The 27,299-nt window shown below is 42.4% G+C and overlaps 3 protein-coding genes across 3 annotated transcripts; 1 reads left to right on the forward strand and 2 right to left on the reverse strand.

Annotated features, from left to right (window-relative positions):
• Positions 1-209: 209 nt before the first annotated feature.
• mtf2 (metal response element binding transcription factor 2) lies at positions 210-8,638 on the reverse strand. Its single transcript, XM_068571561.1, has 15 exons — positions 8,446-8,638; positions 7,344-7,545; positions 7,156-7,237; positions 6,402-6,512; positions 6,073-6,170; positions 5,684-5,853; positions 5,434-5,529; positions 5,277-5,345; positions 4,820-4,943; positions 4,360-4,427; positions 4,101-4,271; positions 3,768-3,864; positions 3,567-3,625; positions 3,204-3,299; positions 210-2,596 (listed from the first exon to the last, which is right to left on the reverse strand). Exons 1-15 carry the CDS (start codon positions 8,448-8,450, stop codon positions 2,224-2,226), a joined length of 1,821 nt encoding a protein of 606 aa, XP_068427662.1. The 5' UTR covers positions 8,451-8,638; the 3' UTR covers positions 210-2,223.
• Positions 8,639-9,108: 470 nt separating this feature from the next.
• dipk1aa (divergent protein kinase domain 1Aa) lies at positions 9,109-16,806 on the forward strand. The gene is made up of 6 exons (XM_068568822.1): positions 9,109-9,674; positions 13,452-13,586; positions 13,880-13,987; positions 14,085-14,261; positions 14,370-14,501; positions 14,636-16,806. The coding sequence occupies exons 1-6, from the start codon at positions 9,621-9,623 to the stop codon at positions 15,314-15,316; spliced, it is 1,287 nt and encodes a 428-aa protein (XP_068424923.1). The 5' UTR covers positions 9,109-9,620; the 3' UTR covers positions 15,317-16,806.
• A 145-nt stretch (positions 16,807-16,951) lies between these two features.
• Positions 16,952-20,628, reverse strand: rpl5a (ribosomal protein L5a). Its single transcript, XM_068568821.1, has 8 exons — positions 20,499-20,628; positions 20,120-20,189; positions 19,891-20,006; positions 19,661-19,795; positions 19,270-19,472; positions 18,626-18,803; positions 18,183-18,271; positions 16,952-17,113 (listed from the first exon to the last, which is right to left on the reverse strand). Exons 1-8 carry the CDS (start codon positions 20,499-20,501, stop codon positions 17,011-17,013), a joined length of 897 nt encoding a protein of 298 aa, XP_068424922.1. The 5' UTR covers positions 20,502-20,628; the 3' UTR covers positions 16,952-17,010.
• Positions 20,629-27,299: the final 6,671 nt, after the last annotated feature.

Genomic DNA, 27,299 nt, shown 5'->3' on the forward strand with positions numbered 1-27,299 from the left:
CGCCCACACCCCAACATCGTGCTTCGTGATTGGATAACCAGAAGCTGTGTGTTATACGATTGGTAGACACGGTTGTCAAGGACAGTGAGCGCGAACAATGGCGCGTGCACTGGAACTGTCAAATTCACATAGCGCCGTCTAAAGCGGCTTTTGTGTAAAAAAAATCAACTATAGGCAGCAATTTATATGTGGAATACGCAACACAACAGTTCAAAATATGGGCTTTTATTGATCCTTTAACTAAACAGGTTCAGAAGTATCACGTCAACCTATGTAATAATGTATAAAAATGTAATAGGAATCTCAAGAGCCGCAGCAGACGTTACATGTATGTTCTTTGGCTACAGAAGCCTGCTGGAAGCCAGTGAAAACAACATGGAGACTGAGACTGGCTGAACAGTGGAGAGGAGCTTCACAAACACCGACTACATCCGTACAATGAAGAGGTATCAATGTCAAAAAGCTCTGTCCATTTCAACAAAAAAATAGAAAACATCTGTAAAAAGAGAGCACCGAACTAAATTAATATTTACCTCATGCAATGACATACAGCATATTATTAGTTATCCAGTGACTTTTGACTTGGATAAAACCAGCAAGTGTAGCAGTAACAATGAACTACAAATTATTTGCTCATTAAAAAAAAGAAACGCTTACATATGTAAAAATACTGACCAACAACAATGAGTGAATAACTTGTTTCTAAACCTCATGTCAAGCTGCAAATGCAGGCCTATGCAATACAGTGAAGTTTTTGGACATATCCTGAGTGTGTACACTACAAGGTGAACTTGGCTGTAAAAGCAAAAATTCAAGTACATTTTTGCACCGGTCACACAAACAATTTAAACAGAGTCAAATCATCATAATAACGCTATCTTTATCAAGCCATATGGTCCATTATATGACTGAACACGACCATCAAAGACCAACTTGCACAGGCAGCACAAGAAAGCAAAACACTTCTGAACTCTGAAGTATGGAAACTGGGTAAACAACCTTCATCTTATGAAACACTTTATTTTTTTTTTATAACTATCAGACAAAGTAAAAACTTAATAGGTCCTGAAATATTTCAATTTACAGTTAAGTCATTTTAATCCATTTCAAATAAATGTTTTAACGGTTCTTTAATTTCGACTAAGGCAGTTGACAAATCTCAAAAAAAAAAAAAAAAATCTTACATTCCTTTTTAGAATAGACAAAACATACTAAAAGTCTTGATTTTATGCTTCTGAACATTTATACTGAAATTACTTCATTTGGATATTATTTTTCCAAATCTCACATTTACATTTTAACTGGGAGCTTTGACCAACATACACGTGTTTAAAGAACTTTACCATAAATATGCTGCCTTGTGGGAGCTAAACAACTCAAATTATCTGATCAAAAGTTTGATATGTGCAATCGATTGGAAAAAAAAAGAAGGCTGAAGCTTTTTGAGAAAAGACTAGTGGAAAAGGTCATAGTAAGATGTAGTATAATTATATGTAAAACAAAACATATTGCAGCAACACATCTCTTCTGTCTTAAGTTGCACGGAAGGATATCTCTGCTCAAGGCAACAAGATGTACTTACTCATAGCTGGGACTAGAGAAGAGGACACTTGTAAATCAACATATTTATCAAATTGGTGGGAAATACATGTAACAAAACATATGTAATTAGTCATTGCAGCAGTAAAATTAATGAATTTCTTTAGAACATGTCCCTCTCTCTTATCCTCCAAGATTTACCCTTAAATGCCTGACCAACCACATTGTCAAAAAAAAAGAGAAGTATAGTTTTATACTTAACTGGTCAGGAAACAAAAAGCATATTACTGGATTAAAAATAAAGTTTAATAATGATTCACTGCAAGCCTACAGATGCAGTGCACTGATCAATTATGTGCCCTGAATAAACACGGTTGCTGTAAACATTCAAAGCAAATAATGAAAGTTAAAAAGCAGAACACAAATATGGTATGGTATAATGACTGTCTTGATCAAATAATTGTAATCTGTATAATACATGAGGAAAGGACATGTTTAAATGTGCACTGAACCAGTAGGCTTTGCAGTAAGATTAACAGGTAAACATGGCTCCCGTCTAAACTAAACAATGGCATATATCAATTAATGCTCTTAATACAGGCTGTGAACACATGTCCTTTGCACAGCCAGAAACCTCTTGCAGGCGCTGGTTAAAAGTTAGAAGTGATGACGACAAGAACAAGTTTAGGAGGCAGTGACTCCCTCCCACTCCACCAGGTACTGCACCTTGCCGTCAAGGGTGACCCGTCGTGCCAGGACTTTGTACTTTTCCCCACAAGCCAGTCGCCCCGCTGCTCCAAAATAGCTGCTGATGGAGCTCTTGAGGTGGGAGAGCTGGCTGTTGGGGTCCATGCCATGAACTATATCTGTGGAGTGAAGCCCGGGAAGTGGGCTCATCATCTCTGTCGCTGAGGGGTTTGGGTCAGCATGGCTGGGAGGGGGGATCTCTGGGTTGGAGGGCTGCAGGACCCTTCGTGGGCGCCCACGTTTCCTCTTTAAGGGGGGAGCGGAAACGGGCATGATGCAGGCTGTCGTTCGCATCTTGCTGGAGCTGCAGCTAGTGTGTTTTATAGGTAAAGAGGAAGTAGAAGAAAGAAAGAAAAAAAATGTAATTCTGAGAGCAATAACAAATTCAGTGGGGAATAACAAAAAAAAAAAAAAAACAGACAAAGAGAGACTACACCGGCTGTACTTGAGCACAGCTGTACTTTGTGATAAATGCGATAAGTGCTAAGTCGGCATTAATAACACACTAAACACTAAATCTAGCTAAGGCTGATTGGGAAAATTGCCTTGAAGGTATGCATTAGTAAATTATTGGACCAGGTGAAATTCTGACTTGATGGTGATACAGAAACACAAATGAACATTAATGTCTGTCTTATGTTAATCCCTCAAATACTTTCGGACATTTCTCTCAAAACCACCAATGTTAACCTCATACCCTAAGGCCACATTAGAGTTAAAAGTTAAGAAATTCATGAAGTCATTATGATTCTTCATCTAAAGACTATAAATGTCTGTACAAAATGCCATCCATCCTCCAATAGCTGCTGAGATTTCTGTGTGGACCACAGTCACAGATCTACCGACAGAGCCCTTCACAGCAACATAGATGTTGAAGTGAGGAAGTGTTAAATGTTGCAGTCGAATAGCAGGCCTACCTAGACTGTCTTGAAATGCTAGTTGAGGTAGTTTCTGTGGTGCTCATGGCTCCTATGGATTCCACATCTGAAGTCGACAGCAGAGACCTCTCAGTCCTGGTGTTGTGGGGACAGTAAAACAGGAATTTTAAAAAAAAACTATCGTACAAACAAAAGTAAAATGCTGCCAACAGGTACTTGAACCAAGTTTATTGTTCAGTCAATCAAAACACTTTGAAGACATCACCATGGACTCATGGGATGAATCGTAAATAAAAACAGTTGTTGGTTGCAGCCTTAAGAGTACCGTGGCTTCACCGCTACACAATTTAACAGTCATAATTGTTTAGGAATACAACTTCAACACTACAATTGCACACTTACTTGATAGAGGTTAAGTGATCCAATGCGTTGGCCTCTAGAGTCAGAGGCTTTTTTATGTCCTGTCAAACACAATAAAACAAAATGTTGTCATATCTAACTGGGTTTCCTTTCTGTAAACTTTAGCTTTATAGAGTAATGCCAAAAAAAAAAAAACCCAGCTCACACCCACCAAGACAAATATGCACACAAACACACACACACCTGGGATAAGAGTTCACTGCGTTGTGTTTTCGCCAGAGTCTCAAGAGAATGTGCTTCTTGCTTCCTCTTTTTCTTATCTCGGCCATTGGTTAAAGTCCTGCAAGCACGAGAACAACAACAATATTTTCCAACAGTTTCACAAGTATAACAACACAAATTATAAGGTGCATCAAAACGCTGCTTTTTTTGCGTGCTGCATCACTTTCTCATTTTGTGCCATCAGTCCAACACAAGCAATTCAAAATCAAGAGCTTATCATGAATGAGAGGAATGTCACACCCAAAAAAAAAAATCCCAAAACATTTGACTGCAGAACTTGGTTTCACATTTTACCTCATGCTAGACGGGTGCTGGGTGGACTTGCATCCCTTGATGGTGATCTCATGTGAAGCCCTCTCCATCACTCTGCCGGTTGGCTCATCAGAGTTTGGGGGAGCAGGAGGGAAACGGATCCTCAGCCCAAACAAATGCTTATTTTTCTTAATCTCCTTCCCTGACTTGAACCTGAAAGGAGCATATGGAAAAAGTATAAAAAATTTTAAAAAAAGGTATTTCGGGCTATCAACGATTATCCAGTAAAGGAATAGCTTACATGCTCATGTTGTTGTTCAATGCCTCCAGAACACTTCCATATCGCTTTGATCTGGGAGTGTTGGTGAGCTGCAGACAAAGGCAGAGGAGACGTCAAATGGGAAATACAAGAAAATGTTAACATTTACAAATGCTAATTTGGCATAAATCTCTAGGACAGGCAAACAATGCAGTTTGCTAGTCTCTACTGGATTTGAGATGTATCGACACATTAAGCAGCTTCATAGTATGGAAACCGCTAACGTGTGGCAGGTTGCCAAATCAAAAACATACACTCTTTGATTAGAAATAAAATACTAAGCTACACAAATGTGTCTTTATGTTCAGTAGACAACTTAAAAATAAACTTTCCTATAAACATTGAAGTGTCTGCTTGTGTGCATCCATAATTGGTTCTTATTACAAATGAAAGTACATTATAAGCAAATAATCACAGGTAACGTGATAGGTAGTGTCAATACCTTCCCCAGCTGCAGCAGCTCCCAGTTATCATTGATGTAAGACATCAGGTGTATCTCGGAGTCAAAGTACTTCTTCTTGTGAACCACACTCAAGTTGTACAGGCTCAGGTGTGTGACATTCTCCCTAAAACATTTTAGTAAAAGCTGTGTTTTATTCACTTATTCTGGTTTAGAAAAAATTATCACGAAAAAAACAACTTTAATGTTAGGAAAATGCAGCGGAGTTGATGAGGCACAGTAGCAAAGCTGGAGCGTAAAAACAAGATACTTAAATATAGATCTGTAGTGTTTGGTCTAAGGGGGCCGTTGTACATTTTAAAAACAATGATGAAAAGAACAACTTTGGGAAGACGGCAATAAAATCTGTATTTATTTTAATCAAATAATATGCTGCTATCAAGGAAGACTATCTGAGTCAATTTTATTCCTCTGAAATTAAATCTTGAGCTTCACCTACCATGTGAGAGGAAGTCGGCTGAGGTATTCTGGTCCACCATTGCAAACAGAACAAATAAACAGATAAAACCTAAAGTCAAACACAAAAACGCATGAGCTTATTCCGCTGCAAAGGAAATGTTATGAAGTATAAAACATAAACATAGTGCTGTTTGAACCTGTCTCCGTAGAGCATGGGCATCTGTAAGCAATGGAGACACGCCTCATGGAACCACTGCAGACAATCGTTACACTGCAGCATCTTCAGGTACCAACTTCAAGAACAGAAGGAAAAAAAAGAGTCGTTAGCTGTACTGGGAGACAGATTGAGAGATGCGGATCAATATAGATATATAAATACATGGGCGTGTAGGAAGTTGTTTTCCTGATTTTGTAGCGTGTTCTAAAAGTATACAATATGTGACTCACTCTCCTGGTTCTCCACAGTAGCAGTAGCACCGCTGGGTGTTAGTCTTGTGGCCCTGATCCCAAACTAGCTCGTCCAAAGCGTATGGGAGGGACAGGTGCATCTCCGTATCCTCGTGCTGCTGCTGCAGAAAGCCTGTGTCAGGCGCTCCCCTCATGTGTGCAGCGCCCCTCTGTAAACCACACAGATAACAGCGTGTTCAGCCCAACATAAAACTATGTAGACAAATGTACACAGCATTTACTCCAAAGATTATATTGTACTCTAGAGTCTCATATCGCCATTCGGCTTTACAGTTAAAGCCAAGGAAATAATGGCTGTCAAGTCAATACATAATCATAACTCATACATTCAACTAAAGGTTTCATGTACTCCAAACAAAGAGATGTACCTTAGGTATAGTGAGCTCACAATCTGAGCAAAGCCACTTGTCATCTGAGTCAATGACAGAGGCGTCGATGATAGGGGAGTGGCACAGCTGATGGTAGCCTAAAAAAAAAAATGTTGAACACATTTATATACAGCAGCCATTTACTGGATCACTCTTTGAAAATGTACAAAATGTCCTTGATGACCACGGATTATGGTTCAATAGGTAGATGAATAAATAATGTACAAGTGAGGAAACTTTTTTTTAATTTTTTTTAAATGTTTTAAACATTAGGGAACGGCACTCACTACTTTGTTCAATGTTCAGTGTCAGAGCATTAGAGACCATACCTTGTCCACACTTGTCACAAATGACTATTTCGTTAGGTTCATCTGAAGTTTCATCCTGGCATATAGAGCACACAATGTCATCGTCTTCGTCATCCTCGTCATCTTCATCCCCTGCAATGGAAAAAGGCTAGTTGTTAGAGAGTAAAAGCTAAGCCTGCAACAAAGGGCGGGTCTATGGGGACTAAAGGACATTGATTGAAAGTAGTTCCAACTGTAATTTAACCTGGATAATCAGGACACTGTTTCTTTAGAGACATATTCATTTTACATTTTAAAATGTCACTAAAACACAGAGTGCCCAGAGCTGTGAAGAAATAAGTGACTTTGCTGGAGAACTTTTTTTAAATTTTTTTTTAAAGGTGGATATTTGTCCACCATCAAAAATTATGTTGTGCTTCATTATAAAAACAATCTCTGTGCATTATTTCTACTTTAACTGAACGATATAAAGGGGGACCGAGCCCAGCCTCTTCTTTAGTTGTGGGCGAGGAACTTGTGCCGTACTGATGCCAGACACTGGCCAGTTAACTGCCAGCCACAAAAGAAGAGAGATAACTAAGGCAGGGGAAATTCTAGGGTGGGGGCAGCACAATATTAATCCAAGAATTTGCACCAAATCTCAATGAAAACTGTCCGGAATATCAAATGCTGATGCATTTGCTTGCTAGGGCAAGCAAATTGTAAATGTGTCTTTTAGATAACCTAGAAATGACAAATCCATGTAATATGCAAGTCTTGAAGTTGAAGCAGTTACCTGTCTGGATATCCTTCCACAGAACCCAAGACTTTGACCGATCCTCAAAAACTACAAAGCATCGCTGCTTGTCCCGATTTATCTGGAGAAATAATAAATTGTGCCAAGATGTTTTCAAACCGTATGAGGTGGTACTGTGATATAAAACATAATTTTAGTACCAAAAGGTGCGTTTCCCTCACACTAACCTTGGTGATTGTCCCCAAGTAGAACAAGCCATCTGACCAGCGGGCCAAGACGTCCTGTCCTTCTGTGAACCGGTCAGACATGCCGTCCTCTCCATACTCTCCCCTAGCAGACAGGCTTGTCGGGGACAAGGACACAGCCTGCTGCTGCCGCTGGGGGAGAGCTCTGTGATGGACAGACCGGTGATCTACAACCCCGGAGTCTCTGAAAGACGGGAGGCATAGAGAGATGCATTCAAAGTGAATATGATTGATACAATTCTTTATTTAACAATCAATAAGTATAGATGTAACGTGGCTATTATTTAATTGAGTCTCAGAGTAAATATGCACACTACATAAGCACATTTCACGTATATCACAAATCAATCATTCCATCCTTAGACACTGTAAAATAACACTTTTTGTGGCTTAATCATAGTTATACCACAATCGACACTAACTTGGATTGCAATCTACTGAACACTACCCTGTATGGTTAATTGTTATGGAAAATGCAAGGAGATAAGCTTAAAAATGAAATATGCCATTTCTCCTGCAACGGATGTAAACAGGTGATTTATACTCTTAGTGCTAATTGGCAATTCATCCAAATCATGCAGTCACTAATGTGGCTACAGTGCAAAGCTACATGTAACTCTTTAGCCTGTCCAACTTCATAAAATTAAGTAAACGCAAAGGTCATTCATGTTGAACACAAAGCAAACGTTACATTAAAACAGATAATTAAATTGTTGGTGACATTTGTCAGTTGTATTTATACACTTAAATACCCGATATTACCTTTTGCTGCAAAACATTATTCATATAAAAAAAGTTAACGTTGGCGATTTTAAGATGCATGCTTCCCATTTCCCTTAAGCCACAGTTCAAGATTCCCTTTGTTCAGACCCTGAGTGAACATGCTCAACACGAGCCACCAGAGACGACAAAAGGACCAGTTTGAGAAAACCGTTACACCCTGAATGTCTCGTAATAAAATAAATAGCGAGCAGCCAGGCTCAATTGTTAGCATGAACAACCCACATGCGAAGCTTTAACTCCGGAGAGGTCGCTGACCGTCGGACCCACCCCCCACAGGAAGAAAACAAGATGACAACAATACCTCATTCGGTCCCCTCAGCTGCTACAAAGACTCGCACTACAAAAAAAAAACTAAATGTGAAAGGCCGCTGATATCCCGCTTCTCCGGCGGGTAGACTTATTTCAAAAAGTATATCGCGGAAACTCGTGGGGCTCGAGCTTCGTCAGAAGATAACAAACGGTTCATTTTCCCCCAGCATGTTCGCCATTTTGGTTTCCCGCTGACGGTCGGGGGGTGCATTGTGGGAAGCGTTTAAACGACTGCTGCTCGTTGCTGGAGGTGGTCATTGCTACGTTCACCTTCTTTTTTTTCAAAAATTTGAAAATGTAGGCAGGGCATTTACTAAACAGAGCATCTCCGCCTCTTAAAGAAGTATTAGAACAATATATGCATATTTAGGGGTCGAACGCTGTATCTTTTCTGCGGAATTTTCTTGTGTATGTGTGTATTAAAATACAAACTAACATCCTAGGCATTGGTTGTAAATGGGTAGACATTTTTGCTTAAATGTAGGTTATTCAAGAGGTTTAAACTTTTAGTTAGGCAGTGATTGATACACGTGTGCCAATTGTGGACACTCGCCGACGCTGCAGCATCATGTGTCCGTTGACGGGTCATTTTTTATTCTGGTTGTTATAACCGGAAGTTATGTTTTTTCTTAAACAAAAAAAAAAGAAGCTTTTATTGTGAAATGCGAAGCGGAAGTTACATTTTCTCATGATGGCAAGCTTGAGCCGGTCATTGCTTCAGAGTTAAGCAACAGACACGATACGATTAACGACTCATTGATATCAGCGCGTCGGCGAATTCACGCGGAAGCATCTTTGACAATTTGATTGATAACCTGAACAATAAAAAAAAACGTTTTATTTGTAGACAACCAGGTTGCGCCTGCGCCGTGATCCTGCGTGTGGTTTTTTTTTTCTAGGCCAGTTTGAGGTATGTCGCTGAAAATCAGCAGCTGCTGCAAAGAGCAAAGGCGCAGGCAAAGTGCAATATCGGAGCGACTCACAAGGACAAGACAACACGACAGTCCAAGGGCCGTGCACCATAGAGGGGCTCAGATCTGGTGAAATGCGACCATTTCATCCGCTTCTGTAAACGAGACGGGTCGTTTTATGTGGAAGACAATCTCCGGTGTGTTTTGGATGATCTCCCACAGCCAGGTCCACGTATTGAGATGATCTATTTTTGTGATGGCGAAGGGTCTGTTTCCACGGGCCTGGGTGAAAAAGTCTTTCTACTTTCAGGTAATATCACTGTCCAATAAATGTTCTGTTACTCGGATTGTCGTCGTGTACTGCGGGATGTGTTTAAATTGACTGCAAACCTGCGTACCGTGGTGGTCGCGGTGACATACCACTGACAGCTGCCAGTGTCTCCCGGGCTGTTCTGATGGATATCTGGCGCTGTTTCCATCTGAGGAATGTGGCTACTGATAAAAAAGATTAGGTTAATGATCCAGAACAGAGTCGGGCCTGCCGCTGAGAGTGTGGATAACATGTGAGGAGAAAATGGTAATCCATGCCAGGACTTTTTTTTACATTTTTTTTTTACCCAGACTAGGGAGGGATCTCTGTTTGGATTTCATCTCACTCCCTTTTCAAGTTTTCTTCTCCTTCCATCTGACTGGAAAGATGCCTGGACTTGCACTCAGAGCTCCCTGTTGTCTCATCACCTTCAATAGTGGCGGAGCAGCAGGAATCCTTTTGGTTGGATAATAAGGTTGAACCTTCTCATTTGGGGACCAGTGGCTTGCTGCCCGTAACTAGTCCCAGCCATGGGGAGTTTCCGAGAATACAAGGTTGCATTTGCTCTCGGGGGGAGGGGAGGGGGAGAGTAAACTACATTACATACAGTACAGTAAACCTATCACAACTTTGAGCATGAACTACAGTCCAGAGTCTACAGTAGAGTTCAGGAGGTTAAAATGTAATCAGCTTTATACAACACTAGCCAGTGTTTCACAGATCAGCCACAAAGGCTACATTTCATCCTGTACTCGTTTAAACACTGGGTGCAGAAGTTGATTTCTTGCAGGCCTGAGGAGATCTCTATACATGGAAAAAGGAAGCACAGTAACCTACATTTCTGGCCACACTGGTCCTGTGTATGTTTATTTTGTTGTGTAATTTCTTTATAACTGTGTTCTTGCTTCTGTCCCTGTTTTGGTGCAGAGTTTGTTTGTTCAATGAGAGAGAGAGACACGCACACACACAAATGCACTAATTGGCTTTTATATTTACACAGCAACATAATTAAATTCTGGATACCAAATTTAAGAGGAGTCTTGTCAGCGGACCTACCGGTTTATGGCGACACACCAAAATGTGTTGGCAGAGTCAGGTTATTCAGGTCTGGTACTGGACATGGTTTGTATGGAGTCTCCAAGAAGCAAGTCTATACAGTTATCTGGATCACCGCATGAAACCAGAACAATGTTTTTATTCTTCAACTGTTTTTTTTCTCTTCATCAGTCCATGTTACAGATTTGAAGGGATTCTCGGGTTTAGTTGTCCTAAAGTTATCTTAACTCAGTAAACCATTTCCCCCCAACACGTGTTACACAACCACTGTACTGGACTACACAGTGCGGCCTCGTAACAGAAACGTCCTACAATGAAGTACGACGAAGCTTTTGTCAAAGTGCCCGAGTTGAAAAAGCCACGTGAGAGCCCGTTTCAGATTATGTGACTGTTTCTCTTTCCCGTCTCCGATACCAACTGGCGGGTCTCAAGTGTTGTGACCTTTCCCTGTTTTTGGGTCGTGTTCTTTTGGGGCAGCGACACCTCGACTGCAGACAGGAAAAGCTCGGTCCTGAGGATATTCTGTGCATAGAGGATGTAGAATAGAGAAGGATGATGCAAACGATGGATGTCTCATCATGGGACCGATCTACATGAGACCCTGAGGACAGCTCTGGGCTGCTTCATCCACAGTGTATGAAGATGTGATACTGCAGGTCTCATGTCCCTGTTGGAGTGACCAGACTGTAAGCAGTCAATACTTCATGAGCGGTAACTGAATCTAACTGTTGACGGCTGGTTACCCTGACAGGTTTCAGACGGGCTTTGTACTACGTGGACTTTGCTCATTGAACTCACGCACCACAGACGGCACGACACATCACCAGCTCTGATTATCATCAGTATTATCATATTGCATCTGCTGCCACCTAACTGTGTTAGCTTTGACATTTTTTCATTTTAGAGAATCCATTTTATATGGTTTTATTCCTTTCTTCAAGTGTAATATTTGTGTCCCTTTTTGTTATTTACTTAACTTTTCTTACTCAGTTCACACTCGAGGCCACCTTGCATTGGCAGTTTTACAATACACTTTACTACAGTGCATTTATGTACATATAGTACCGCTGTATTAGGCTTTGTACAACAGTAGTATTATTCAACTGCTGTTTTGACATTTCAGTCCACTGTGTGGGATCAATTAATGTTATCTTAGCGAAGACAAACACCTAATATTAGGTTTCAAGGAAAAGGAGACAGCGTGAGGGACCATAGGGACTAAGTGAAGGATAAAGCTTTTTGTTGCTCGGGTTTCACTTCTTTAACTCGGAGGCTTAAGCGTGTGTTTGCTGAGACACAGCGCCACACAGTCGATGTGCACATATGGCTTTTTTCCCCCCCAACCATAACGTCTGTGTGTTTCATGCACAAATTATTTTTTTCCGTTTTCGCTCATACAGGCGGAGCCAAGGAGTCAGTCTAGATAGTGGTGGGACGTTGAATTGTACTCGCCTGATAACTCCAGTTCCCTCCCCGGAGGCCCACTATCTGTTTGTTCATCTCCTCGGGACACAGAGCGTTTAAGAAAACAACGCGGCTGTGCAGAGGAGACGTCAGCTCGAGTATACGTAAGCTGCTGTTCAAGCTCCAACAGCCTGCTGCTGCCGTTTGACGATTTGGTGAAATGCACCAAAGGGGAACGCAATCCAGGAATTTTCTGGTTTTCCTGTCCTGGTTTTCCTGTTCCCTCCCTGAGCTTTTCTTTGAAGTCTGTAGCTCAACGCGGGGAAGTGAACAGATTTCATGAAAAACCTTATTTGTGTTTCAAGTTCATATTTTTTGGGGGGGGGCTTACGAAGCAGAGTTGAGAGCAACAGCTGCTTCCAAAACATACACAGCATAAGCCGGTCGCACCATGTGATCTGAGCGAGAATCAAAACCTCTTTATCCTCCCGAGTGCAGTTGCCGTCGTTGGAAGAAAAACTCACTGCAGTTTGGTTTTAGTGCAAGTCTCCTGCTGTGGCTGCTCCACTGGGCCTTCCAACAACTGCTCCTGATTTATTTTTAACTTTTTTATTTTTACTCGCATTGCAGTTGTTTACTCGCTGCTAATATATCGATTTGCATTTGTCCATGGACATGATGTAATATTGTTTTTTTAAACAGCAAATATAGCAATTTAAGATTAGGCTCTCACTACTTTTGATAGGAATTTGTTCTCTGTTCACTGAATGACATGCGGCTCTTCTGTGAGTTAATCTTCTGGCCTTAATATCTCATTCTGTATATTTTAGGATCTTTGTTTTTCACCTACAGTTTTTTCTTGAGTGAAGAATGATGTGTTGATATTGTGGAAAATAAGTCACAGACTGCATTAACTTACACAATGTCACAGAAACAGGACCAGCTTTGTCCAAACGGGCCCCGTGGGTCACGTGACGTGTGCATCCTGTGACACGGCCACTAATTCGATATATTTTCATGCCAGAATAGCATGTGACACTGGACAGGCTAGATCCGCAGTTTCCAGTTTAATGAGCTATTGTTGCAAATGGCGACTAATCAGCCGTGGAGCTCCTTGTGATGGGACACCCCCGTGCTGTCGCCATCATGTTTGATGAGGGAGTACACGTCTGGCTCACATCAGCATACTGTGCCTTTTTATAAGATCGCACAGTAGGGTGAATATAAATATGTTAAGTTGCTTATCTGTTCTTGAAAGGTATGTTTTCAGGCTCTGGATTAATCGTAAGAGTTTCTGTTTCTGCTCGGCCTCCATAGGCTCGGATCTCCTTCGTACGGGTGAAGTACCTGTTTCTCACATGGCTGACGGTGCTGGTGGGGAGCTGGGTGCTCTACGTGCAATACTCCACCTACACGGAGCTGTGCAGAGGACACGAGTGCAAGAATGCCATTGTGAGTAATGGCTTGGTTTGTTTTCAACTGTTATTTTGCGATTGCCACTGCACGAGCAACACCAAGCCTAAAGTTGCGTCAACCTTAGTTTTTTAGAAGTGGTCGTCTGAAAATGAATTAAGGAAACATCAGGATACATTCTTAATCTGTGTGGCGACTAAAATGTGTTGTAAATAGTTCGTTTAACATCTAGAATAGTGATATTCCCTCAGATTATCAGACACACATTTAACGTAATGGATGAATATAATGAATTAAATCACATGTATTTACTTTTTCTGTCTTCCTCCAAGTGTGATAAATACAGGAAGGGAATCATCGATGGCTCGGCCTGCAGCAGTCTGTGCGACAAAGACACGCTCTACATGAGCAGGTGTCTGTCAACGCTGCCGAACAACCAAGTAGGAAACTCGTCTGACTTTCGGATGAAGTTGAGATTCGCCGACCGCCGGCTGTTTTCAGCGTGTTTTACCGGTTGTTTGACATTCTGGTTTCCAGGTGTACACGGGGAGCTGGGGGGACCACGATGGCATCATCCGCTGTAAGTTGGGCGAGGTGGTGCACTACGAGCTGGGGGAGGAGCCGGAGCCCCGGAGGGAAACCCCCGTGTTCGACAAGCCCACCAGAGGCACGTCGGTGGAGAAGTTCAGAGAGATGGTGTTCAACCACCTGAAGGTAAAGGAGCCGTCTCAGAGAGGTTCATATGGAGCCAAATATTGCAGTCTGTGGCATGAAGCCTGAAACAGCCCTCTCTTCAAGTCTCCGTCCCTCTCGTTCCATCAGTCCAAGCTCGGCGAGCAGGCTAATCTCGCCAGCCTCGTCAGCCAGATCCTCTCTGTCGCTGATGGCAACAAAGATGGCCGGGTGTCGCTGCCGGAAGCCCGTTCGACATGGGCCCTACTGCAGATGAACGAGGTAGGAGAACAAGCCAGTTATCTGTGGCACAAAATATGGCGTTTTAGATGTGTGAAAAAAAAGAAAAGTGACAGCAAACATGAAAGGACTCGAGCTGTTTGAGGAGACACAAGTGTGCTTTTGTTTTTTGGAAGGTGCTTCTGGGCCTGCTGCTCCAGGACCGCGGACACACCCCTCGCCTCCTCGGCTACTGCGGAGACCTATACATGACGGAGCGAGTCCCTTACGGGCCCCTGTACGGGCTGCCCCTCCCCTGGCCGCTGGTTTCCTGGGTGCCAAGCAGCGTGCAGCGCACGATGGACCAGTGGTTCACGCCCTCGTGGCCTCGCAAGGCCAAGATCTCCATGGGCCTCCTGGAGCTGGTGGAGGACATCTTCCACGGCACCTACGGCAGCTTTCTGATCTGCGACCTGGCCGCGGCGCACTTCGGCTACACCGACCGCCACGAGCTCCGTCTGACCAACACGCTGGCGGTGGTTTCCGAGGACGAGTTCAGGCGCACGATGCGGGCGCAGAAGTGCGAGACAGACGCCGACTGCGTGCACGGGGCCGACTGCCAGACGTCGTGCGACGCGGCGGAAAAGCGGTGCAGGGAGGAGCCGGTTCGGCCCAACTTGGCGAAGGCGTGCAGCGCGCTGAAGGACTACCTCCTGCGCGGGGCGCCGTCAGGGATGAGAGAGGAGCTCGAGAGGCAGTTGTACGCCTGCATGGCTCTGAAGGGAAATGCTGGACAGATGAACATGGAGCACTCGCTTATTCTCAACAACTTGAAAGCTCTGCTGTGGAGACAGATCTCGCACACCAAGGACTCGTGACGAGGAGAGGAAGTCCTTCTGAAATCTCAGCTCCACGCCTGGAGCGGAGGATTAAAGATGCTGTGATTTTAGGAATTTCAAAAATTGAATGAAGTAGTTTTTAATCAGCTCCTAACACTTACGAATGATCAAACTGATGGAGACTCTACATCCTCCATCTCCGGAGGTAAAATCAACTGAATGACCGCATGTTGCCATCAGCCACATTACATTGTATTAGTCACAACAGAGGCATGTCTCGTGGGCACGGCCGATATAACTGACCTGGAAGCAGATTTACTGTTACTCTCAAGAGCCGAGAGATCACATTGCTGTTTTTCAACCACAAAATCAGATATATTTGAGTTGTACAAAGCTCCAACTGAAAGTGTAACGCACTCTTAAGGCTCCTGAGCACAGTGGCATAATAAGGGAGTGCACCTTTAAATGATTCTGCAGTTGATATTCTGTCATAAGACCAAAACCAGGAGTGTGTTGGATTTCTTAAACCCGTTGACGCTTACGGAGGGTAAACATCTTGCAGAACAGGTAACAGAATTAAGACTTGTGAAAGAAATGTACTAGGGCACTGTATTTTTATAGCAAAGGTTACTCAAATCGGAGCGAATAGAGCAAATAATTTCTGCATTTAGTGCACTAATGATTGTTTACAGCAGCAGGACACGGTTTGTGGCATCGGCCCATCATAATGAAGGAACACGTCACGCAGTGCAACATTGTGGCAATCTATTTTTGGCTTCGGCCACAGAGGCTGTACAAAAATTGAAGGTTTGGGTCTTTTTAAAGGGTTTATTTGAAATTCACCTTGAAACACGAAGCCAACAGAATAGTGACAAATTAAAAAGAACAAATGGCAACGCCTTTGTACAAGGAGCATTGAAGCGTTCCCGTCACCCAGTTGCATCATAAAGTGAGGCACTTCATTGGCTTCAAGGTGGACATGATGGTATTTGTCAATATTCCACAGGGATGTTCCTGTGAGTCTGTACTTCACTCAGCTGTACATTTTCCACCTTTTAACACTAGTGACTTTGTCAATGCTGCATAGACACAAGGAATATTAATGTATTTAAGTTGGTTCATGAATGTCGTATTACTCACTGAAAAGAACATTTGTGGTCATGTGCTGTATCACATTTTTTTGGATTTTGTCTCAGTGCCATAGATTCAGCTGAACTCATTTATGAATGTTAAACACCGTCCAGGTGGAGATTTTGATCGACTCTTGCGGTCGCACTTGAATGCTGTATAAAGAGTATTTTCCATTCCAGACATTGCCATTGTGAAGTTGCTGTGACCGAGTTGACAACCTGACTTGATTTACCACTTTAAATGTATTTCAGAACAGACTTGACCTGGAAAGCATGTTGAGCTTCTGGTCAATGCTGCTTTTTTTTCCACTTTGAAAATGTAAAAAGAAAAAAGAAAAAAAGTTTACCTATTGAAGAGACCAGCATGATTTTTGCACAAATAAACTTCACACCACGTCACTGTAACTCCTCAAATCTGTTCAGGTCTGATTTACAATGCACCACAGAGAGGCATTCAGGCGGATTAGAGACATAAAGAGTATAATAACCCCAAAACCACCCGGCACACAACTCTTCCAAAAACTATTGACGGAGAGACAAAAACTCGGGAGTTTTGAAATAAATTTATTTGCCTGTGATGTGAATGTCGTCGCAGCAGAGGCGCTAACCGTCCTCTGCATCTTGTTGTTGTGCTCGTAAGAAGCTGGCTTTTTTCTGGGCGACGCGGTCCTTCCTCTGTGCCAGAGATAACTTGGCGCGATTCCACCTGCCCGGAAAGAAACACAACAGCAGCACTATTAGCATTCAGCACACCAGAAGGAAAGGTTGGTCCGCTCGGCACCGGGAGCTTCCCAGCGCGGACATTCAATACTTGCACTACAAACACTTATTGCTCCACGTCGAAGGCATTTATGAAACTGTGCCTCCTGGTTCGTCTCGCTTCTCTCAGCCCCGTCTTGAAAGGACAGTAAACATCAGCTAATGCAAATGAAGGACCAACTACATTTTGCTCAGCGGGATTTGTGTCATCATCAAGAAGCAGAGGACCAGCAAACACAGCAGGCGAATATTTGACAAACATACGCAATATAGATAATGCACGTGTAAATATGCACTAATTACACAGATGTGAAATTCTTGAGCACTGGGCTACACGGTGGTGCAGTGTGGGTCCGCAGACGCAACAATCACTATTGTCTTGGACGGGTTTGAAGGTTATAATGAATCTAGAAACAACTGTGATCAAGATATGTACTACGCTAGTGATTTACAACAACTGTGCTGTTAGATATCGTCATGTGTGCCGTGGGAAAATGTCCAAGTCCACTTAAAATCAACCCTAAAAAATAATTTAGTTGCCACAAAAGCATCCGAGTTTGCAATATATAGCTGGCCTAGTAATTAAAAACTCTTCCATGCCAGTGGGCAGCGCAACAATTACTTACCATAGTTGCTGTATTATCCTACAATGTGACTTTTGACAATTTATTTTGGGTTCTCGGTGTGCCGTGGGATTATTTTTCTTTGTAGAAAATGTGCTGCTGCTCAGTACTAAGCAACAATCTAGTTTCAAAACTAATGTACGACTGCTCTCTGGTGGACAAATTATGTAATGCTAAATTTCATACTCAGAAACCCGACCGACTGCAAGACGGCGAGGTTACATCGGTGAAACTACAACGTGTATAATTTGAGGAATACATTTTTAAAAAACGGCTATGTCATATTTGGCTTCGAAAGCAGAAAATCCACTTCATCAATTTTGACTCAGGTTGCATCATCACTCATTTTGGCTCGGAGAAAGAAACGGCAATCAAGGAAAAAACAAAACCCACCTCTTCTTCTTGATTTCTTTTGCGGGTTTCTTTTCGTGGCTGGGGTTTGCTCGAATGGAGGCGTGTGCTTTTTTGTACATTTCTTCGACCTGACAAAAACATGCGTGTTATTTGTGCCATCATCAAGAAGCAGAGGACCAGCAAACACAGCAGTTGAATATTTGACAAACATAGGTGATATAAATAATGCATGTGTGAAAGTGCTGGTTTATGCAAATGTGTAAATTCGAGCGCTGGCTTCATGGTGGCGCAGCGTGAGTCCACAGACGTAGCATTCACTATCGTCTTAGACAGGTTTGAAGGTTAAAATGTATCCAGAATCAATGGTGATCAAGATGTGTACCAAGCGACAATCTACAGTGTCAAAACTAGTTACTGCTCTCTGGTGGACAAATTATGTCTTTGCTGCCGTGTGTTTCGTTGAGCGAAGAGCTCCAACTTACTGCGTCCGGCGTGACTCCGTTCTTGATGAAGCGAGAGAACTGTTTCTTGTAGGCGTCCTCGTCCTCCTCCATGAGGTACGACATGTAGTCGGCCACGTTCATGCCCATGATGTGTTTCCGGTGCATATCTGCGTTGAATTCTTTACTCTCCGGGTCGTAACCGGGGAACCGTTTTATACTATAAAACAAGGCGGAGAAATCACATGTAAACCATTTGAATCAATGTACTCCGTTTATCCTTCTCTGGTGCACCGACAAACATTCACACTGGGATTCGGCAGACGGGCGCTTTGGTTCGTCTCGCTTCTCTCAGCCCCGTCTTGAAAGGACAGTAAACATCAGCTAATGCAAATGAAGGACCAACTACATTTTGCTCAGCGGGATTTGTATCATCACCAAGAAGCAGAGAAGAACCGATGACCACAAACAGCACCAGTTTTTCCAACTGGGCAAAAAAAAAGATTTGCTTTAGGCAAAAGGAAAACTAATATCCTTTCTCAAAGTGTTACTCAAGGGAAATTATCATTTAAAAATCAGACATTTTGATCCAGAAGAACTTCTCTCAGTTGAAACCGCACAACTAGTGAAAAGGTCGTACAATATAACCTCAAACTAAATGAGGCCATTCAAGTTATCGTACCGACCTGTGGGGAATAGCCAGCCCTCCGTCCACGGCCCCCTTCAGTGCTCCGAACACCTTGTTTCCCGTCGTGGTTCTGGCGAGGCCCGCGTCCAGGTAACAGGTAAAGGCACCCGGCTGCCCGTCAACGCTCTCTACGTTAAACTCATCTCCGGTCACCTCCACCTGGCCCTCGTACACCTGGTCCATGCCAAACTTGTGCAGCAGCTAAAATGAGACCGATGGGAAAGAGGATGCAAGAAAACGTGATGATTACACACTTTTTTTTAAATGATTTGTGAATATGATACAATAAAAACTGAGCTTTGAAACTGCAACGTCAGCACAAATCGGACGATCCTCTTTGTGTGCTGACATCAGCAGCTTTCTGTGTGTGTGTGTGTGTGTGTTCTTACCCTGCGAGCCAGCAGCAGCCCGGTGCAGTAGGCCGCAGCATAGTTGGTAAGGCCTACTGCGATGCCATACTTTGCCAGCTCGTGAGAGTAAGCGGCGCACACAATCTGGTCTCCTTCGATCTTTGCATAGGCGATCTGGACGAGGCAAGACACGTTTTGAGTTAAGCCAGGTCAGTATTTAAAAAGATGAGACCACGTACGTGTCAGCCGGTCTCTCTCCCGTCACTGACCTGGCAGCAGATATCCCGGTTTGAGAACCGGACGATCATGCGGTACTTTGGCGTGTTGTACTTGTTTTTGTCCTGCACGACCAGACGCTTTCGGGCAAAGAAGTCGGTTTTCCCCTCTGTAAACAACCAAAGAGTCAACTATTACTGAAGCAGTTTTGTTTGATACACACGAGCATGGATGTGTGGTGCACGAGCACAATCAGGGCTGTGAAGACAAACTGCTTCTCACCTCTCCTCCTCCTGAATTTGACTTGGTATCTCTTGAAGTAGGACTTGTTCTTCACCACTTTGACGAAGCCCTGAGAAGGAAAAGTAGCCACAATGTTACACACTAGAAGTAGGGCGGGAAAGTATCATGCGAAATGTTTTTAGCGTCACGGTGTCCTGTATAACATTATTTGGTTTAAGCTAGCTGTGAGCGCTCTTCAGTGAGGGTCATCTGAGGTGTCGTCAGCTATGGAGGCGCCACGCTGGAGCTGTGCGGCTCACCGGTCAAACATCCGCAAACATCTGCCCCCCAGACCGCGAGCCACACTCGTCCACCATCAAACGCATCTCTACACACATGGACCACCTGCCCTGGACGTTTATTTGAAGTTTCAACCCACCATTTCGGCGCGGATTTATCAGCCGTTCCTCCTGGATTCAGATCGACTCTGATGCGGAAGCTCGGCCCGGCAACGTCTCTACGTCTGCTGAACGTCTCGTGCGCGCGCAGCGCCCCCTGCTGCCCCGGAGGACGAGCCACTGCCGCCGCCAGGGGGCAGCAGCGGACTCACACACTGCGGCGTTCACACACCTTCACCAACAGTGATTTAGTGATTATTAAGTTATGACAATATAAAACAATATCATGGACATAGTTATGTAACTTATTAACGGTTCATGCTGGTAAAAAACAAAATGGTTCTGACATTTTCTAAATAAAGAACATGTGTGTATATCTACAGCTGGATTTTACATCAGGCTAATACACAAGCGAATTTTTTATTATTAGCTATTTCCAATTAGGCAATGATAGCAATGCTAAAAGTCACATCCATGCAAATCACATTGTATACAATAAATGCCACAGAAAGTTTTACGAAATAGATAAGAGCAGACAATTTAATAATGGTTAAGAATTAAATACATTTGTTAAGGTATGAACAATTCAAATGAAATAAGTTACATCAGCTTTGTCTCAACCAGTTTAGGGTGAGTTCATGAACGCATGAATAATTAATAAATAATTTACATTATTATTGATACATTATCTGCAAGTTCATGCAGGTTGTTGTCACCTGAAGGGAAACCCAGAGGGGAGGGAAGAACACGCAACACTGACACGCAACAAGGACCTTAAGTTTGCAAATTGAGATTAAAATAAATCATTTGATTTGTAATTTTCCAATTACAAACATGTTACTTGATGCACTTAGTGAGAATGAGGCACATTTTTCCAAATAACTTGACCACTGTAAAGGGCAGATCTGCTGATGTATCATCCATCCGTGTTGCGAAATCAAGCTATTAAAAAAAAACGCTGATGATTTGGGACGGAAAGGTCTAAATGATGAAATCGCTGAAACTTGGGTGGATTTTAAATCCAGAGAGAGGTCACAATATTTGACTGTTGAATAAGAATCTGAAGCAGATCTTTATCTAAGTTAGCCGCCCATGATAAGATGTTATCTCCATATCTACCTTGTTTAACATTGTGAGTAAAAAAAACGCTCTGGATCTTTACAGTCCACTAGTTGAAACGCTGTATGTGTGTTTGTGAAATGTACAGATTTACAGTCAAACTCCCTCTGATTTAGAAAATAGACTCAAGCTACTGCTGGCACATTAAAGTCCTCTTGGACATGAGTGCTTGATACAGTATCAGTACTTATTAATATTAACCTCTCACTTTGCTGGGGTCAAGGACTGCGGATGATCCAAAACCTTGTTAGTATGGATGGAAATTTCGTATTTTTCATCTATAATTCTTCAGCTATTATTTCAACGTCTGATCACACTACTATAGCACAACCTGGACTGCTGCTACTGCTATTGCATACCAGCATGACTTATACACTGACGCCACATCCCGACTGAGCTGACATTCAGGAGTGGTTTGTAAGAATGACATCATGTAACAAAAAATGTAAAACTAACATGTGGCTTGTACTGTAGATCAATCTATTTCCAAACACCAGACGGGGGTTGCTCCTGTTCCCCTTCCCATTAAACTCTGTTGTGATTGAACGATGAGCGTCATGCTTTTGGCGTCATTAAAGGGCTCAGCATTACTCAACAGACCCACATACCAGGAGCAATATCAAACAAATCAAGCCATCGGGATTGCCTGCCTTGTAAATTTCTGGTTTGAAAAAAATGATCAGGCTATCTTGGTTATTTTGTTCAGGAAAGTACAACATCAATTAAGTTATTAAGATACCCTTAGTTAATACAGTAGTAAATAACTGGTGTTCTTTTTATTTAAATAATGGTCAAAACAAGTATTGAGATCTTTTACTAAGAGCACAGGACTGGGACTGACGGTGTTGAATAGTCACATACTCTCATTTTTTTGGACAAATCTGCTTATTTTTTGCTAAAGAGTGAGATGAGAAGACTGATACCCGTCTGCACTGTAAAACTGAAGAACAGGGGAAACGGAGAACAGTGGCTAAGCTAAGCTAACCGGCTGCTAGCTTCATATTTATTTCCCAAACATGAGAGCGCTATCAATCTTTAACCTAAATCTTGGCAAGAGCGGAAGTAAGAGTGTTTCTCAAAATGTCAACATGTCTTTTTGAAATGGTGCCGACGCAGCTTTGGAGTTGCTGCAAGGCAGATTTGGACAGAGCCAGGTTAACTGTTCCAAACTCTTTCACATGTGTATGCTAAGCTAAGCTAACTGCTGGATGTAGCTTCCTATTGAACCTACAGACATAATCGTGGTATCAATATGGAGGGAATAAGTGCATTTCCCAAAAATATTTCAAAGTAGCATCAATATGAATTACCCAAGTAAAGAGCAAGAATGTAAAATGTAAATCTAAAATAAAGAAGGTTTGAGTAGCCTAAATGTAGGCCTCTTAGTCCTGTGCCACCACTGCTTTTAAAGCTGCTCATTCTTTTGATGACAGGACTGTCGTCTGAAGTTTAGACTTGTTATAATGTGTGATACATATTGTGTGTTTCCTTAGTGTAGGACCAACAGAGCAGGAGGCTAAATGTCATTAACACATTACGATCTATCGTCTTAAGTCCTATACAAGGGTCAACTGTCCATTTGATAGGTTTTAAACCCCTCAAAGAACTACCGTCAAATGGCGAACCAGTGTGAGGATCTGTTAGCTCTATGAAAAGCTCAACTGAAAAAAGGGAACCAGTGTCTTCTGCTTTTCCATTCGAGCGGCGATAGATAATATCCTACACCGTCAGTCTCGGTGCAGATGTTCTCGCTGTTAGATAAGAAATGTCAAAGTCACGCATGTGGACAGCTTCTTTTTTGTAGCCGCCCAAGCTCTGTTTCTGCAGAACTGATTTCACAAGAGAAGAAACTGTCCAGTCACCCGTCTGCAGCGGCGATCAGCGGTTAATAGTGAAGATTCACACTGAGACAGAGGGTGTGGTGGCCGTAATAAGTGTTAAACTCGTAGTACGTCTGTCCACTTTCAATGGTCATTCCACCGATCTCAATTTGAAATTGTTTTTCTCATCCACACATTTGAATATCTTGCTTTCTGCCTTCCCGTACTAATGTAATGTCAACAAGGGGGTCCGTCAGTACTTGTTTTGTTTGCGGCCGACACAGTGATTTCATCCTAAAACGACTTAAACGTTACAGTTGACTAGAAATGACTTGCAGAAAGTCACATGTCAACAAATGTGTTAACAGGCACACCACTGATAAGAAGACAGTTGACAAGCGACACACACTGTTGTCTTTCCTGCCTCTTTCTCACTGCTAATTGCATTTTCATGTGCAGGTTGAGGCATTGTGAAGATCAGCAGCCATTTCCCCCCTAAGTCCATAACAATAAAGACAAACAGGTGAAATTACATCTGCAGCATGCAGATACTTTGTGAAGCGGCCCCACTTCATACAGCGTTGGAAAGATAAGGATATAAAACACAGTTAAAGTTATTTGTCCTGGATTACACACTGTGGCACACATTTCATATACTCACCAAAAAACAAATCACTTCTGCAGAAATTAAAATGAGTTCTGGTAATTTAATGACTGATAAAATATATCTCAGGAACATGATGGTGCGAGATGTAGATACCACGTAAAGGCAGAAACCTTTTTTCTTCCCTCGCATGTGACCAGTGTTTTACACGATATGCAGATAAGAGCAGTGTTTTCTGTGTGAAAATACATTTAAGACACAAACCACAGATTTAAGAGCATAAGATAAAAGAAACGGACACTTGGAACAGTCCAGAAATGGTGAAGAAATTAGGTTAAAGGTGTAAATAATAAAATAAAAAAATAGAAAACTTTATTTAACAGCCAAGATGAGTTACATATCTCCAGTGGAAACTAGCTAGTTATTAAAAAATCTAAACAAAAAATCCAACCCAGCACAACGCGACATAAATGCATCGACACACACATGAACTGCAGGCTCGAATATGGTTGTTGAACTCTGACCTTTCAAACGGCCGCTTCACCCCCCAGGACAGACACACAATGACCGGGAAGCACCAGGCAGGTTTCTTCACATCCACACACCGACGTCCCCCGACGAGATTCGTAGTATTTGAGGGGGGAAATTTACAACCAGAAACGGGCTGGCTGCAAACAAGGGGAGCTGATGATCACCGTGATGGATGAGGAAGGTGATTTGTGGAGTGTTTACAGCATAAATCTAAGCATCTGTTTAGTGTAACGTGAGAGTTTCTTTTCAGAGCTTCTTCCTGGTTGTTGTTTTTTTCACACTTTTAAGTTGTTGTTTTTCATAGATAGTTTAACCATGCTGACCTCGGGGTGAAGTTTAAGGATATTTAAGGTACATGATGGTACATAAATAGTCAGAGTTAAATCAGAATGATAATTAAATTATTAACATAAATTAAATAAAAGTAAAACAGATGCAAGCTCCCCTGTACCGCTGCAGGAAGAAGAGATGTGAAGGGGGCGCAGGCGAGAAAAGCAAGACATTTGTGAACCTCCTTTGTGAAAGAAGAACTGTCTTGCGGTCAGCAGCGTCCAGTAAATCATTCATTGTGTTCACACTCGGTTCCTATCTGACGGCTGCAGTTGTGGCCAGCTGAGAGCTCATGAGGTTCGGACTGGGCCGCGTGCAGTTGAACTGAGGAAAAAGGAGTAAAGTCAGATTGTAGCTGGAGGAAAAGGGATGGAGATAGTTGAAAAGAAAGAGGGAGGGGGTTGTCACACTGTGGTTAGAGTTCTGGTGCCAAAGGAACCTGTGAGGGGATGAGATAGCATGATGTGGTTTTCATTGAGATGCCGCAGCAGAGTGGAGGTGCAGAGGTTAACGCTCAGACTGAGAGTCTGAGACCAAACACAGACATCAACCATGGGAAAGTCTGTTTAGCCACAATAAGCTACATTGACATGTATACTGAGTCTGCGTTGTATTTTACAGTAAGGTACAATATAAAAGACCACTAGTTTAAAATGATTATCCTAAGTCTTAAGAGTATACAACTGCAGAAAGGTTGACTGAATGTCTTTTTACACACATTTATATTTGTATCTACAAGGACAAAATCAGTTTCAGTTTCATTTATTAACAGTCTGACTTGAAGTTAAGGAAGAAATATCTCTTTATGTCTCCTAAAAGTTGAATTCATGGGAATTAAAACAAACCTTTGCTCAATTCAACTCTAGTACCATTTGCTATACGCAGACTAATGTTATCTTCTGTTAGCAAACTTTAGCTTGATATTGTTACGTAACAGTAGCACAAGCAAAGAAAACATATCGAGTCACTGGATTGTCTTGACTTGGGCTACTTTTTTGCATAATCATCCCCTGATTGTCACACGTCGCCTCAGTAGCATTTCAGCCGATACTGTCTTGCTCTAAACTGGATCACATCGGGTTCAAATCAAGACGACGTTTTGACCAGCTGCTGTGCAACTCTGCTCCTCTGGTCAACGTTCACATGCATGTGGTACAAAAGCTGAAGCTTCAGGTATATTTAAACACAGAGGAGTCCCCCTCAGTCTGTCCTCACGAGGGCCTGAAGAGGCCAGACTTGAGAAAATATCCTTGTGGCTCTACAGCAGTATCTTTATTTAACCGTGCGACTGTGATCTGCACCTTTAACAAGGTATAAGCGGAAAGCCAAGCAAAAGTACAAGGCCCCTCGTCCGCTCCCCTGGCTGTGATCACTGCAATTGAGCTTCTATTTCAATCTTGCTGTGACTGAAAGAGCCAGAATCAAGGCCTGTGGGGAGGTGAGGGGGCTTACACAGACATTAGTCTGTGGTAACAGCGATAGCGTCTCCTCGACTCTGCGTTTGGTTTCCTGTTCTGACTCAGTGTCACTCTGAGTTTGAACCCACTGCATCTGTGTCTCTCTCACTGTTTTGAGAATAATCCGAATGCTGTTAATGTCATTTCAAACTGGGCTTGTGTATAATATGTGGACTGAACGCACTGAATACATGTTTAAATATCTGGTTGAATGTCTTTGATGAGATGTGAGTGAGCCTCCCAATCTAGAGAAAGTGCTGCATTTTGTTATCTGTCCATATGCCTGATGAATGTTGTGTATATATGTTGGCTCAAGTCTAAAATCCTGTTACTTCAAAAGGGAAAACTGAAAATTAAAAGTTTGGTTTTGTCTTTACTCACACTGTTTGTGAATGAATTGCTGTCTGCTCATTGGTGGAAGATTCAGATCTTAAATATTCCATGAAGTCCGATAATTTCTCTTTTGGACACAGTGGTGAAACATCTAAAAACCAGAGTTTCTAATGCAAGTTTACTGGCATGAAAGATGCCAATTACCCACATGAAATGATCTAAAGTCAAATGAACAGAGAACTGTATCGTTTTGTATTAACAATTCCACAAAGGAACACAAAAACAACATGAATAATAAGAATAACGAATGTATCCATTCTTTAAAATAACTTTACTTTACTTTTTTGTACAAATGTCCAAAGATGGACAGTTATGAATCAGTGTTTTTGTTTGACTGTCATGGCTGACTAACATGGACATTTGCTCAGGGAGGGAGGGGAAGGAAGAGTGCGTGCGTCTTCTGCGGAGCTGAGGGTTTCGTGGTGTGTCTCTGCAGCTCGTGACTGTATTTTAACATTCAGACCAAATGTGGACAGAGTGCGGGGGACAGTGTGTGTTTGTGTTTGTGTGTCCTCAGAGCGGATATACAGCCACCTGCAGTGTCAGTGCTGTGTGAGTATGTGACATGTGTTCCAGCGTTATGCTTTG

Source organism: Clinocottus analis, unplaced genomic scaffold, assembly GCF_023055335.1.
Source record: "Clinocottus analis isolate CAN_PGR_092001 unplaced genomic scaffold, fCliAna1.0.p SCAF_11, whole genome shotgun sequence".
NCBI classification, from domain to species: domain Eukaryota; kingdom Metazoa; phylum Chordata; class Actinopteri; order Perciformes; family Cottidae; genus Clinocottus; species Clinocottus analis.